The sequence below is a fragment of the Asparagus officinalis genome, chromosome 4 (assembly GCF_001876935.1).
Source record: "Asparagus officinalis chromosome 4, Aspof.V1, whole genome shotgun sequence".
Lineage (NCBI taxonomy): Eukaryota > Viridiplantae > Streptophyta > Magnoliopsida > Asparagales > Asparagaceae > Asparagus > Asparagus officinalis.
In genome coordinates, this window is record NC_033797.1 from 122004957 (window position 1) to 122020114 (window position 15158).

Consider the following 15158-nt stretch of genomic DNA (forward strand, 5'->3'; position numbering starts at 1 on the left):
GATTGGCTAGTGATGGCTTTTGCCCCTTCAGCTTTAAGGGCAATCCCCACAGCACATGGCCCGTTGTGATGATGATTTATAACCTCTCACCGTGGTTGGCTATGGACCAATCATATTTCATGATGCCTCTTCTTATTGATGGTCCAAAGTCACCGGGAAACAATATTGATGTCTATCTTCGACCTCTTATCGAAGAGTTAAAGTCTTTATTCATTGATGGTGTGGATACATACGATGCAGACACGGGGACAAACTTCACCATGCGTGTAGCCTTAATGTGGACAATCAATGATTTTCCCGCGTATGGAATGCTATCTGGTTGGTCTGTACATGGTTATACTGCATGTCCTTACTGTCATCTCCAGACAACATCGAAAAGACTACCCTTTAGCAAAAAGACTTGTTATTGCGGCCATCGGCGCATGTTGGATGAAAATCATCCGTACAGAGATGATATCATCCACTTTGATGGTACTAAAGAGAATCGCCCGCGTCCAGACCCATTATCCGGAGAGGATATACTTGCTCAGTGGAATGGTAAAAACAATGTGACTTTTGGAAAAATAAAGGGAAGGCAAGAAACACCACAGGGATGGAACAAGAAAAGTATCTTCTTCGAACTACCCTACTGGAAGACAAATAAAGTGCGGCACAATCTAGACGTCATGCACATTGAGAAGGGAGTATCTGAGCACATACTTAACTTACTTCTCTGTAAAGATGGAAAATCAAAAGATAACCTTAAAGCTCGAAGGGATCTGCAGGCGTGGAACATTAGAAAAGAGTTGCATCCTATACCGAAGGTAGACAATCCTGACCAATTTGTACTCCCCAATGCTGTGTATCATATGTCACCAGATGAAAAGAAAAAGTTTCTTCAGGTGTTACATGAGTTGAAGGTTCCTACGGGGTTTTCAGGATCATTTAGTAAGAAGATAAAGATTGTTAAAGGCAAGATCGAAGGGTTGAAGAGTCATGATCACCATATTATTATGGAGCATCTTCTTCCACTCTCTCTCAGAACTTCTCTCCCTAAATCAGTCGGTTTAGTGATCAATGATTTTTGCAGATTCTTTCGGGAATTGTGTGCTAAAAACATCGAGGATGATAAGTTGAAGAAGCTAGAGGCTGAAATTCCCTTAATTTTGTGCAAGCTTGAGCGGATTTTTCCACCATCATTCTTTGATATCATTATACACCTGACTGTTCATCTTGCAACCGAGGCTAGGCTTGCCGGACCAGTACAATATCGATGGATGTACCCCATCGAAAGGTACTTTTAGTTTTATAGTTAACGTAATCGATATATTTTTATTTTATATCTTGGATGTGGTGATTTAGTGTAAGCTTTTGTAGGTACCTTCTCACTCTGAAAAATTATATTCGCAATAGAAATCGACCAGAGGGTTCTATTATGGAAGGTTATCTGCTAGAGGAAGTAACCACTTTTTGTTCCCGTTATCTGGATGAAGACATTGAGACAAAACTCAACAGACCTCTTGTGATTCATGACGGACCATCAAAAAAGCCAGATTATAATAGAATGAATCTCGCATTTATCAACAAGATTCATCGCTTTATCATTCTCAATATCGAATGCCTTGGAGAAGTTAGAGAGTATGTCTATTTCACATAATGCTATATATGTTTACTACACCCAAATATACTTCTCACATTACCTACTATTTTTTGACATTAGAATACACAAGGATGAAATACGTGCAATGCATAGTAATTGGAATGAGGCACGAGTTGAAACACATCATCAGGACAATTTTTGCAATTGGTTTAAACATTATGTAAGATTTCTATTTTCTTATTTTTTGACTTATTCATTCAATTTAATCTAACATCTTTATGTAATTGCCGTATTGACCTTTTTGCCAGAGCCGATTACCGACTGTAGAATCGATATTAGATAAGGATCTTGGATATTTGGCTACACTTCCAGATGCTGAAGTTAAATACTATAAAGGATTCGGTGTTGGCGGTTACAAGTTTGAAATCAAGTCTATAGAAGAATCTCGAACCACCCAAAATAGTGGAATTGCAACCGTAGGCACTAATGACGAGATATACTATGGGTACCTTGATAACATACTTGGTATCAACTATCTAGGTCGAGCAGGATGCATTTATGTCTTTCAATGTGTTTGGTATGATATGAAGACTGGAACTGGTAAGTGGAGAGACAATTACGGGACTTGGGTAGATGAATATGGATTGACGAGTGTAAACACCACACGCTTTTCCTATGAGGACGATCCATTTATATTTCCAGAACAAGCATTTCAAGTATACTACTCGAAGTGCTTGAGGCATTCGGGGTGGAGTGTTGTATGTCGATGGAGGCCCAGGGATACTTACGATGTCCCACAGTTCATAGATTCAGAGGTCGTCGAGGTCAACGATGACGAAGAATTTGAGCAGGGAGGGGTTGTATGTCAAGATAAATCTCCTGAATATGATAAAATTTCATGGGTTAGGAATGATTTGAATAGTGAAATACTTGTAGATATTCCTACAACTTCTAGGGAATCTGTAGAACCTAACATTTCTGTAAAGCGAAAAAGGTAACCTTTATCAAAAGCATGTTGTTTAAAATTATATATTCAACTTGATAAATATGTCTATTTCACATATATCTTATATGAAATGTAAAATTCTTTATAGGGCTTGACGAATATGTCTGGAGTTCCATCACGGAGCAAATCGCGTAGACTACTACAGCGCGGAGACCTGCAGCGTCAGGTGAGAGAGCGTAGGAGAGAACTTGAATCTGCTGTAGATACACAGCGCGAAGACCGGCAGCGTCAGGTGAGAGAGCCTAGGAGAGAACTTGAATCTGCTCATGTTGCTACCGCCATACCTAGCATTGGGGAGTCTACTCCAGTTAGAGGTAACTATTTATTTTTCTTTTGATTCTGTTTTAACATGACACCTAATCTTTATCCTTTACATATAAAAATCTAGTCAGTTGCAACAATGTTTTTTTATTTGCAATCTATCTCCTACACAGATATAGACGCAAATCAACAAACACCTACACAAGAAAATGATTTACAGACAACTCCCCCTTCACACTCCATACCTTCTGGACAATCGTCAGGTCAGTATCTTTCTTCATTATCTTTTGGTGATTAATGTGCTTTTTGCTAAGAAATGCTTACATAATGCTTCTATCTCTTACATAATTTTGAAAGACTTCTTTACAAGTTCACGTAATATTAGCATCCCAATTTTGTCATGTAATCATCTTACCCACACATGTGCACCGGTTAAAAATTTTGTCATGGGGCGGTTCCCTCGCAAACCATGAAAAAAATCCTATTTTAAGTTGGGAAAGCAACATATTGAATAGCAATTTCTATTTTACAGTTCTCGGAGTAAAAACAACATAATATAGAAATAAACGCAATACCGTTTGACATTCATAACAATATTCTGGACATAGCTGGACATTCAACGACATCCACACAACATAAAAGCAAACTTCTGAAGATTCACACACTACTTGTACCCATTAAGCCTCTAAATTTCAGTTGAAGATGCTGCCCTATCATAAAACTTTGAAAGTAATATTGCTAGAAAATCAAGAAATCCACACAAATGAGAGAGAAATACAAACTAGACACTAATCGAATGCAAATAAACAACTAATCCCACAACATGCACAATCCACCACTATATCAGATGTTCAACCACTTGCATCCCATACATATGACAGGAAACATGCAAGGACTCTTGTAGCTCCCATTGCTAACATCAGGGGTGCTTTCTATGCAAACTACAAACCTAATGAGAGCTGAAGCAAGAATATTAGATGGACTCATTTCACCTGACAAAGAAAATGCATCATTGCCTCATGCACCTTTAAGAAGAGCTGACTCGCGATACGCTATTTAGAGGGAAGATCACAATTTAAAACGTATAAGAATGACCAGTTATTCAAATAGTTGACTCTTTTTTCCCTCTTTTTCATGCTTGTTGGGTGCGGATCAGTAGGCATGTCTTTAGATGTTGACACTTGCAGAGGGTATATGGGATCAATAACTGACCCATATTGTGTTTATTGGCCCTACTTCCTACTCGAAACAATACCGTACAGAGAATTAAAAGGACAAGGGAAATCTGCGCTGAATGTATATTACACTGTAATGTATTGAAATTACTTTAGCCTATCCAAAAAACCATAAATTTATGTCTAAAACAGGTAAAAATATTCTCTTAGCTGTGTGTATCAAGATGGCTTATGCCTTCGCTAGTTGGTGCTTTTCCTGTAATTTTTTTCATGGTTTGCGAGGGAACCGCCCCATGACAAAATTTTTAACCGGTGCACATGTGTGGGTAAGATGATTACATGACAAAATTGGGATGCTAATATTACGTGAACTTGTAAAGAAGTCTTTCAAAATTATGTAAGAGATAGAAGCATTATGTAAGCATTTCTTAGCAAAAAGCACATTAATCACCAAAAGATAATGAAGAAGATACTGACCTGACGATTGTCCAGAAGGTATGGAGTGTGAAGGGGGAGTTGTCTGTAAATCATTTTCTTGTGTAGGTGTTTGTTGATTTGCGTCTATATCTGTGTAGGAGATAGATTGCAAATAAAAAAACATTGTTGCAACTGACTAGATTTTTATATGTAAAGGATAAAGATTAGGTGTCATGTTAAAACAGAATCAAAAGAAAAATAAATAGTTACCTCTAACTGGAGTAGACTCCCCAATGCTAGGTATGGCGGTAGCAACATGAGCAGATTCAAGTTCTCTCCTAGGCTCTCTCACCTGACGCTGCCGGTCTTCGCGCTGTGTATCTACAGCAGATTCAAGTTCTCTCCTACGCTCTCTCACCTGACGCTGCAGGTCTCCGCGCTGTAGTAGTCTACGCGATTTGCTCCGTGATGGAACTCCAGACATATTCGTCAAGCCCTATAAAGAATTTTACATTTCATATAAGATATATGTGAAATAGACATATTTATCAAGTTGAATATATAATTTTAAACAACATGCTTTTGATAAAGGTTACCTTTTTCGCTTTACAGAAATGTTAGGTTCTACAGATTCCCTAGAAGTTGTAGGAATATCTACAAGTATTTCACTATTCAAATCATTCCTAACCCATGAAATTTTATCATATTCAGGAGATTTATCTTGACATACAACCCCTCCCTGCTCAAATTCTTCGTCATCGTTGACCTCGACGACCTCTGAATCTATGAACTGTGGGACATCGTAAGTATCCCTGGGCCTCCATCGACATACAACACTCCACCCCGAATGCCTCAAGCACTTCGAGTAGTATACTTGAAATGCTTGTTCTGGAAATATAAATGGATCATCCTCAAAGGAAAAATGTGTGGTGTTTACACTCGTCAATCCATATTCATCTACCCAAGTCCCGTAATTGTCTCTCCACTTACCAGTTCCAGTCTTCATATCATACCAAACACACTGAAAGACATAAATGCATCCTGCTCGTCCTAGATAGTTGATACCAAGTATGTTATCAAGGTACCCATAGTATATCTCGTCATTAGTGCCTACGGTTGCAATTCCACTATTTTGGGTGGTTCGAGATTCTTCTATAGACTTGATTTCAAACTTGTAACCGCCAACACCGAATCCTTTATAGTATTTAACTTCAGCATCTGGAAGTGTAGCCAAATATCCAAGATCCTTATCTAATATCGATTCTACAGTCGGTAATCGGCTCTGGCAAAAAGGTCAATATGACAATTACATAAAGATGTTAGATTAAATTGAATGAATAAGTCAAAAAATAAGAAAATAGAAATCTTACATAATGTTTAAACCAATTGCAAAAATTATCTTGATGATGTGTTTCAACTCGTGCCTCATTCCAATTACTATGCATTGCACGTATTTCATCCTTGTGTATTCTAATGTCAAAAAATAGTAGGTAATGTGAGAAGTATATTTGGGTGTAGTAAACATATATAGCATTATGTGAAATAGACATACTCTCTAACTTCTCCAAGGCATTCGATATTGAGAATGATAAAGCGATGAATCTTGTTGATAAATGCGAGATTCATTCTATTATAATCTGGCTTTTTTGATGGTCCGTCATGAATCACAAGAGGTCTGTTGAGTTTTGTCTCAATGTCTTCATCCAGATAACGGGAACAAAAAGTGGTTACTTCCTCTAGCAGATAACCTTCCATAATAGAACCCTCTGGTCGATTTCTATTGCGAATATAATTTTTCAGAGTGAGAAGGTACCTACAAAAGCTTACACTAAATCACCACATCCAAGATATAAAATAAAAATATATCGATTACGTTAACTATAAAACTAAAAGTACCTTTCGATGGGGTACATCCATCGATATTGTACTGGTCCGGCAAGCCTAGCCTCGGTTGCAAGATGAACAGTCAGGTGTATAATGATATCAAAGAATGATGGTGGAAAAATCCGCTCAAGCTTGCACAAAATTAAGGGAATTTCAGCCTCTAGCTTCTTCAACTTATCATCCTCGATGTTTTTAGCACACAATTCCCGAAAGAATCTGCAAAAATCATTGATCACTAAACCGACTGATTTAGGGAGAGAAGTTCTGAGAGAGAGTGGAAGAAGATGCTCCATAATAATATGGTGATCATGACTCTTCAACCCTTCGATCTTGCCTTTAACAATCTTTATCTTCTTACTAAATGATCCTGAAAACCCCGTAGGAACCTTCAACTCATGTAACACCTGAAGAAACTTTTTCTTTTCATCTAGTGACATGTGATACACAGCATTAGGGAGTACAAATTGGTCAGGATTGCCTGCCTTCGGTATAGGATGCAACTCTTTTCTAATGTTCCACGCCTGCAGATCCCTTCGAGCTTTAAGGTTATCTTTTGATTTTCCATCTTTACAGAGAAGTAAGTTAAGTATGTGCTCAGATACTCCCTTCTCAATGTGCATGACGTCTAGATTGTGCCGCACTTTATTTGTCTTCCAGTAGGGTAGTTCGAAGAAGATACTTTTCTTGTTCCATCCCTGTGGTGTTTCTTGCCTTCCCTTTATTTTTCCAAAAGTCACATTGTTTTTACCATTCCACTGAGCAAGTATATCCTCTCCGGATAATGGGTCTGGACGCGGGCGATTCTCTTTAGTACCATCAAAGTGGATGATATCATCTCTGTACGGATGATTTTCATCCAACATGCGCCGATGGCCGCAATAACAAGTCTTTTTGCTAAAGGGTAGTCTTTTCGATGTTGTCTGGAGATGACAGTAAGGACATGCAGTATAACCATGTACAGACCAACCAGATAGCATTCCATACGCGGGAAAATCATTGATTGTCCACATTAAGGCTACACGCATGGTGAAGTTTGTCCCCGTGTCTGCATCGTATGTATCCACACCATCAATGAATAAAGACTTTAACTCTTCGATAAGAGGTCGAAGATAGACATCAATATTGTTTCCCGGTGACTTTGGACCATCAATAAGAAGAGGCATCATGAAATATGATTGGTCCATAGCCAACCACGGTGAGAGGTTATAAATCATCATCACAACGGGCCATGTGCTGTGGGGATTGCCCTTAAAGCTGAAGGGGCAAAAGCCATCACTAGCCAATCCCAGCCTGATATTACGAGGTTCCTGACTAAATGTTGGGTGCCTACTGTCAAAATCCTTCCATGCAGGCGTATCTCTAGGATGACTCATTCGTCCATTTTCACTTGGACGTGCACGGTGATGCCAAGTCATCGCCACCGCTGTCTTCTTACACTTGAATAGCCTCTGCAGCCTCTGTGTAATGGGAAAGTATCGTACTAACTTGATAGGTATATCCTTCTTTTGACCATGTACTTTCTTCTTATATCTAGCCTCTCCGCAAGTAGGACACTCCGTATTATCTGAATTTTCTTTCCAATAAATTATACAATCATTAGGACATGCGTGTATCATCTCACACTTTAGACCCAGATTAGACATTATCTTTTGAGCTTCGTACCAGTTATCAGGCACATGGTTCCCCGGAGGCATAGAATCTTTAAGAAACTTGAGGAGCATTGTAAATGACTTGTTGCTCCATTTATTTAGACATTTAATTTGGAATAGATGGACAAACCATGACAGCGTGGAGTGTTTTGCATTCTCATAAATGGGCCTCTTAGCATCATTCATGTACTTATCATAATTGTCTTCACGATGCCCTCCGAAAGGAGGATCTTCAGCAGGGCTAGTGTTACCAAGAGCTACCTCAACCATTTCCTCCATTTCTTCATCAAGAAATAAGTTGTCATCTTCTTGTTCTTCTTCATCTGCATCACTGAGACCTTCAATTTGTCCATGATATACCCAAGTTTTGTAATCGCTAACAAAACCATTCTTCACAATGTGAAGTTCTACTTCTTCCTCCAATTGATGCAACCTATTCGCGCATAATTTACATGGACAAATGAGTCTCCCATGGCGGACCATATCGTGTCTACGTACAAAGTCCATGAAAGCACCAACTCCATTAACGAAAATAGATTGCATGCGTTCTGCACGACCCACGTACATCCAATCTTTATCTCTGATGTAGTTACGGGCCATGATAACCTAAATAAAATAATTTATTAGTAACGACTTATAAAAACATGGATTTAGGAATAAGCTAAGCTTGATCATTACTTTGCTTTGAATATAGGGTTACAATTAAAATGTAAGATAAACTAAAGACTCTTATAACTCTAAACCAATCCAGATAAAGGCATTGCATTCTCCTTTAATAGTCTCTCTTGAACTAAAGACTCTTTTGCACGCAGACACAAACACCCCATTCAGTAGAACTCACTCTTTGCTAAGTGCTTTCTCAACCGAGCTTCACATATTCAAGAAACTTCCCTAAAAATGAGAAATTAAGTAATTCACGAGTGTTTTTTGACATATACCATTAATATCAATGTTATAACATTCCTAAATTTTGTACCGCTAAGCAAAAGAAACATTCCTTTTTTTTGATAAATGTTGGAGAGCAAGGAGTTAGAACATTCCTAAATTTTGTATGGCTAAGCAAAAGAAACATTACTTTCATGGAGTAATAGTTTGCATAAATTTGAAATAAGCATTCCTGGCATGAAGAACGACGAAATCATACAGAAAATATTTGCATAGAAGCAGGCGCTGAATTTGGGTGTATCATTCGCAACAAAGATCAGTGAGGAAGGTCACTTTTGAGGTTAATGAAACCTCCCAGGGAAGTAAAATGTATTTGACAAGACATGTACTGAAGATAAGGTGAATACGGTGAAGACAGATCAAATGTTTCAAAATATCATCAGACTAGTGTACAATAGTATATGCCAGAAAACAATAAAGATTTTATAATAGTGACATGATAAATGTGATGGACTAAGTAGAAGTCAACAATTTTATAGAATTATCGCAGAGACAACAGAACAAGAAAACTCTCACACAAAAAGACATGAAAAATGCAAGTACTCCAACAAACTCATGGTTAAAACTAATCATTCTAATATATCAAGCACTTTTCAGTTTGATAGGTTAAAACTAATCATTCTAACATATCCAATTATCTGATATAAATATGCTATTGCCAAATCATTCTCCATGTGACATATCTCACTGGAGGAATAGCTAGTTACACCAACAAAGCATTGGCCTATCAAGCCTAACAGATTAATTATTAGCTACCATATCACTGACACAAAAATAAACACGTCAAGAATAAATCCATGGTAGGTGGAAAGAAAGTTGGATTAAACTAAAAGGAAAGTAGAAGAAGAGGAAGCACATGGAGTGTTACATTCTTTTACGGATACATCATCACCATCACCAAACTCCAAAAGAACAGAAAAACAAAGTGGTACATACCATACAAATACATGTTAAGCAAACTGCAAGCACCATGTCCCTGCTTACCATCTCAGACTTGGAGGTCTTTGCTGGGATTTTTCTGCATGACTTGTAGTTGGTTGATATGTGATTATGGTAAATTTCAAAGAACTCTAGGTATCGATGATATACTGGTGTAGCCGAAGGCATATACACCACACAACAGCAGCAACAATATAAATTAGCATTCTATATATCTCAATGATGTAAGTTAACATAATAATATCTAATATGAGGGTAGGATCTCTAACGAACACAAATTAATTAGGTTTAGGGTTTTGTTGAGAGTAGATAATTACAGAGGATAAAGGGCCGACTTGAGCAGGAGGCGGTGGAGGCGGAGGAGCAACACGACCCGAACCTATGAATTGGCGAAGGCCAACGCTGCGGAGGAATCGATGGATGCGGAGGAGGAGACGGCGGAGGATCGACAGCGGCGCAAAGATGAGGCGGAGGTGCTTCCGGCGAAGATGAGGCAGAGGCGGAGGCGTCAGCGATCGGGAGTAGATATGAAGGAGGTGGAGGCGAAGATCACAATTAGATGAGGCTGGTGAATTTTGGGGATCGATCAAATACTTTTGGGGGACGCGCGGGTGAATTTTGGGGGACGCGCGGGCGATTTTCGGCGATTTTCGGCGAAGATGTTTCAACCCGCGGGTGAAGTTTGGGGGGCGCGGGTCCTAAAAAGTAAAATGGCAATTTTTTTTTACCCTAGCATCCTGCTGCTCCCAAACGGTTGTAACCCGTTTGGATTGAAATATCCAAACAGTTTAACCCGTTTGGGAGAGCCGTTTGGGATTATCTAATAGCCCAAACAGTTGTACCCGTTTGGAATAAGTAACCCAAACGGTTGTACCCGTTTGGGCTATTTCGATTTGCCCAAACGGTTCTAATAACCGTTTGGGCAGCCCAGTTTTGTACTAGTGTATGGTGTTTGCACGCTAGCTGCGGAATTTAATTTGCTTTTGCTTCATCCTCAACTTTGGCATCGTGTAAGTAACTTGTTAAACGAAAATGCTGCAATTAATATGCTTCGCGATCCATATATATATATGTATATCCAAATCACGTACACCCTTAATTTTTATTAATAATAAGCCGTGCACGATGGAACTTAATTTACAATAATTAATAATATTTAATTACACAAACGAACATTATTTGTGTGAATTGAATGTATATGCATTTATATATATAGATGTACGTCAAGAATATGCCTCAAACCAATAAATATTACGAATGAAAAGAGAGATTAATTAGCTAATTAAGCTTGCTTCATCAGGTGGGGTGTGACCTCAAAGCCCCCTTCCTCTCTCTTCTCAACTGTAAAGGGCAAGTAAGTCCCCATCAGCTTGTCCCAACTCACAAAGAAGGGCTGAGAGTAGTTGTACTTGTTCCCATACAGCTGATGATGGACGTCGTGGAAGGCCGAGTTGTTGCTGAAAAACCTCTGCAGGGGATTCCAGGGGAGAAGCAGGCCGCAGTGGTCGTCGACGATCTTGACGGTGGAGAAGCAGAAGAAGTACATGGAGGTCCGAGGGGTCATCCCGGCGACCATGCTGGAGACGAGGCTGCCTGAGATGTCGATGAGGATGCCGTCCAGGGGGTGCCCGTAGGTGGCGCCGAACGCGTAGGGGACGACGAGGCTGTGGTGATGGGAGTGGATCTTGTTGAGGAACTTGTTGGAGTGGATGAAACGGTGCATGAAGTACTGGTAAGTGTCCATGGTCACTGCGGCGACTAGGAACTGGAGCGCCATTGTTGAGAGAGATGGTTCTGGCTTTTTTTCACCCAAACTCATGCTGTCCCTGGCGAGCTGCGATCGAGTAATAATTTATTAGAGGATGGATTAATATTGATCGATCGAAGGTTTGGATAGATACTTTCCCGATCGAGAATGTAACAGCTAGCGCTGTACACATACGTACTATACGTGAAAGTATCCATTTACATATATATATACATGGTCAGATAAGACATAGTACATTCATGCATGCATGCAGTGGGTATCCACAATATTATTGTCTGTATATATATTATCATATATTTCTATCTCCCTTATCCCCCATTGAATGTTTTTTGCATCCGTAAAATTGCATGCATAATTTTTTAGGCCGTTTGGACATTCTCTCTGAACTAGTGAGTCGTCGATTTTCATTTTTTTAGAAGAAGGGAGTACCTTTCAGAAAAAGGGGAAAAAAATTCTATGAATATATTTTGGGAGGTTATAATTAATATTTCCTAACTAAAAAACTGAAATGGATTCTTTTTAAACTAAACTTCTTCTTCTTCTTCTTCCAAATATGCATGTTTTGGATATTCTTGCACTTATTTACTTCATATGACTTTTATGTTATTTTCTCCTATCTCCTATTGTCATTAATTTTTAGGCCGTTTTTATCCAAAATTTTAACAGGGTTAGTAACGGTTTCCAATAGTTTATGATAAAATTTTCTTTACAGTAAAAACACGTTTGTTAATTATAGTTTCATGTAAATTACCCTTCAAATTAAGTTTGTGGTAGTTACGTGAAATCTATCGTGAATTAAAAAGCATAGATATACGAGAGAATCTTCTGACAACGATATCTATACACATTATTCTCAAACACTAGAAATCTAATTCTGTAAATTAATGTTGCATGTGCATATATTGATTCATGATATATATATATATATACCATGACAAATACGAAGGATGCTGCTATCTGCATTGCTTGCAGCGTGAGGACGCCCTTGATGACCGTGCTCCTCGATGGTACGTTCTTATTTTCATCTCCCTTTGGATGCAGCCTGTACTTTTCCATGTCGCCCAGCATCGCGTACATACCCGAATACACCCAGTATACGATGTTGGGTGCGAACATGAGCAATAGCTCGTCTGTCATTCGAGAGCCCATCTGCTCTAGATCTTCTGATGAAAAAGAAAAACAAAAAGATAATTTTATTAGAGCATTAATTACACACACATGTATATATAAAAGCTAATTTATAAGTAGAAAGTAACGCTTCAAAATAAAGCTAGTGAAAGGGAACTAACGAGAATTGAAGGCTGATGATCAATTTAGAAGGAGCAATGAACTTATGACGCTAATCGATCTCTGAATAGAAACTAACACTTCAAATCGCAATGACAATATTTGGGCACTCGATGGCTGTATATATATGTAGCGAGATCTTGGGGGCATGAGCCGCCAAAGGAGACACTGATTAATTATAATATTAATCAAAATTAAGATCCAATAGTCTCGGTTCTTTGCTTGTTTCTTCGTTTTTATTTGAACGTAACGAAGACTGCAAAGGTCAGCAGTAAAGCAACTTGTTAATTATGAACTAACTAATTAATTATGATCACACGCATCGACTAGAAATTAAGTTTATGCATGCGTGATAAGGATTTTGTAATTAATATCCTTCACAAAATCAAATTTCAAAGGTCCATGCAACCTGACAATTGATTTTTCTCGTTGGACGAAAGCCATCAGGTGCAAATCAATTCAAATTCTGACTGTTGCCTTATTCTTCCTTTGACTTGGTTTTCCCTTCACGTGGTTGTATGACTTTTCCCTCATCTAAGTGGTATGATATTTTTACTTGTAAAATAGATAACAGCTCGCTTAGTTAGAATATTAATTTGTAGACCATTCAACGTATTCCAAAATTGACGTAGATAGCTATATATGAATTAATTTGCCCATATTCAAACTTAAGAGTTGCACAAACTTTGACGCGGATCACTATAGCATGTTCAAACAAGTTCACACATCTAAGTACTTTCGTACTCCTAATAGTTTCTATAGTTCGTTACTGACTTTGGGTTTTTTTTTTTTTTGGTCAATGAATTTTTTTTTATTCATTTCCCAATTTGTAAAGTTTGTATACACATCAAATCTCACTAGTTTTTCCAGTGAGAAACAAGAATTCCAACATATCTATGTTAGATTACAATCCTCCTATCTTTTCCTTTACATAATCAGGTATATCTTCATTAAGCACCTTAGTTAAGATTGAGATTTTCACCTCCCTAATCAGTTGGACTGGAGTGTGATGTTTCTCTTGAAAAAATCCTCAAATTCCTTTCCTTCCAAATCCAATAGACAGTTGCCGAAAGAGCCATTTTCTTCACTTTCTTCATATATCCCTTCCCTTTCAGTTCAGCACTATACCAGTTCACCACCTGAGTCTAGTTGCATGATCTCCTCGAGTAACATAACCATTCCATGATTCCATTCCAGATAGTTGCTGAGTATTGGCACTCAAAAAATAGATGTTTACATGTTTCTTGCTGAGATGCACACAGGGTGCACAGGCTTTCAGTTATCATCCCCATCTTGCATATAGTCTCTCCTTAGTTAGCAGTCTTGAGTGGTTGGCTAGCCATAGGATTACTGAGTGTTTAGGGTAGTGCAGCCCACCCCAAATTGAGCCTGACATTGTATCAATAGGAGTTGTCGAGTGAGTCAGGGCTTTATATATCTCAGATATTTGGATTTTCCCTTTATCATAGCATTCTTTCATAACTCTATGCAAATTGTTTCTATCTCCAAATTTATTGAGAGCCAAGTCTCTAACCTTGAGTAATTTTCTCCACATCCAAGAATCAGTTCTTCTTGCTTGAACTTGCCATATATCCATTTGGTGTATGTAGTTTTCATGCACCCATTTAATCCACAATATATATTTTTTTGTATGAATCATCCATAATAGTTCATAATTCCATGTTTTTGCACTGTATAATCCCAGACCACCCATTTTCCTGTCTGTGCATACATCTCTCCAAGATACAAGATGCATCTTGCAGTTCCATAAGAAATCAGAGCATAGCTTGTCTATTTTCTGCAAAACTCTTATGGGTAGAATGTAACTACTTGTCCAGTAATTTTGAATCCCCATAATAACAGTTTTAATTAACTGAATTCTTCCAGCATATGACATTTTCCTCCTGCTTTGCCATCCTTGAATTTGTTCTGAAATTTTGCTAATCAGATTTGAGCAATCAAGATGTGAGAGTCTTTTAGAAATCAGAGGCATCCCCAAATATCAAATTGGTAGAGAACCTTCAGAAAAGTTCAGTAGACAACATATTTGGTTACTGATATTTTCCTCAACCCCTCCCAGATAGACAGCACACTTATTAGAGTTTGCTTCCAATCCAGAAACTCTACTGAAATCTTGAAGACAACTATTCAGTTTACTAATAGACTGGATATCAGCTTTACTGAACAATAGCAAATCATCCGTAAATATTAAGTGAGTTATCCCCAAGCCAGGACTGGATATCAGCTT

At 38.3% G+C, this 15158-nt stretch overlaps 4 protein-coding genes across 4 annotated transcripts; 1 reads left to right on the plus strand and 3 right to left on the minus strand.

The window, feature by feature from the left end:
- On the plus strand, positions 379-3215 carry LOC109836118. Its single transcript, XM_020404015.1, has 5 exons — positions 379-1273; positions 1357-1617; positions 1700-1799; positions 1888-2899; positions 3020-3215. Exons 1-4 carry the CDS (start codon positions 423-425, stop codon positions 2575-2577), a joined length of 1902 nt encoding a protein of 633 aa, XP_020259604.1. The 5' UTR covers positions 379-422; the 3' UTR covers positions 2578-2899; positions 3020-3215.
- On the minus strand, positions 3690-5368 carry LOC109839235. The gene is made up of 3 exons (XM_020407663.1): positions 4709-5368; positions 4388-4588; positions 3690-3838 (listed from the first exon to the last, which is right to left on the minus strand). The coding sequence occupies exons 1-3, from the start codon at positions 4920-4922 to the stop codon at positions 3690-3692; spliced, it is 564 nt and encodes a 187-aa protein (XP_020263252.1). The 5' UTR covers positions 4923-5368.
- On the minus strand, positions 5031-8571 carry LOC109839236. The gene is made up of 4 exons (XM_020407664.1): positions 6335-8571; positions 5991-6251; positions 5809-5908; positions 5031-5720 (listed from the first exon to the last, which is right to left on the minus strand). Exons 1-4 carry the CDS (start codon positions 8569-8571, stop codon positions 5031-5033), a joined length of 3288 nt encoding a protein of 1095 aa, XP_020263253.1.
- LOC109836119 (sphinganine C4-monooxygenase 1-like) lies at positions 10977-13041 on the minus strand. Its single transcript, XM_020404016.1, has 3 exons — positions 12913-13041; positions 12554-12786; positions 10977-11689 (listed from the first exon to the last, which is right to left on the minus strand). The coding sequence occupies exons 2-3, from the start codon at positions 12770-12772 to the stop codon at positions 11138-11140; spliced, it is 771 nt and encodes a 256-aa protein (XP_020259605.1). The 5' UTR covers positions 12773-12786; positions 12913-13041; the 3' UTR covers positions 10977-11137.

Coding starts and splice junctions, on each gene's coding strand:
- LOC109836118 (XM_020404015.1), top strand. CDS start 423: ATGTTGGATGAAAATCATCCGTACAGAGATGATATCATCCACTTTGAT. Junction 1,618..1,699: donor TGCCTTGGAGAAGTTAGAGA/GTATGTCTATTT, acceptor TTTTGACATTAG/AATACACAAGGATGAAATAC. Junction 1,800..1,887: donor GCAATTGGTTTAAACATTAT/GTAAGATTTCTA, acceptor CCTTTTTGCCAG/AGCCGATTACCGACTGTAGA.
- LOC109839236 (XM_020407664.1), bottom strand. CDS start 8,571: ATGGCCCGTAACTACATCAGAGATAAAGATTGGATGTACGTGGGTCGT. Junction 6,252..6,334: donor TGGATGTACCCCATCGAAAG/GTACTTTTAGTT, acceptor AAGCTTTTGTAG/GTACCTTCTCACTCTGAAAA. Junction 5,909..5,990: donor TGCCTTGGAGAAGTTAGAGA/GTATGTCTATTT, acceptor TTTTGACATTAG/AATACACAAGGATGAAATAC.
- LOC109836119 (XM_020404016.1), bottom strand. CDS start 12,772: ATGGGCTCTCGAATGACAGACGAGCTATTGCTCATGTTCGCACCCAAC. Junction 11,690..12,553: donor CATCCTTCGTATTTGTCATG/GTATATATATAT, acceptor ACTCGATCGCAG/CTCGCCAGGGACAGCATGAG.
- LOC109839235 (XM_020407663.1), bottom strand. CDS start 4,922: ATGTCTGGAGTTCCATCACGGAGCAAATCGCGTAGACTACTACAGCGC. Junction 4,589..4,708: donor GGAGTCTACTCCAGTTAGAG/GTAACTATTTAT, acceptor TCTCCTACACAG/ATATAGACGCAAATCAACAA. Junction 3,839..4,387: donor AGACTTCTTTACAAGTTCAC/GTAATATTAGCA, acceptor TTTCTTTGTCAG/GTGAAATGAGTCCATCTAAT.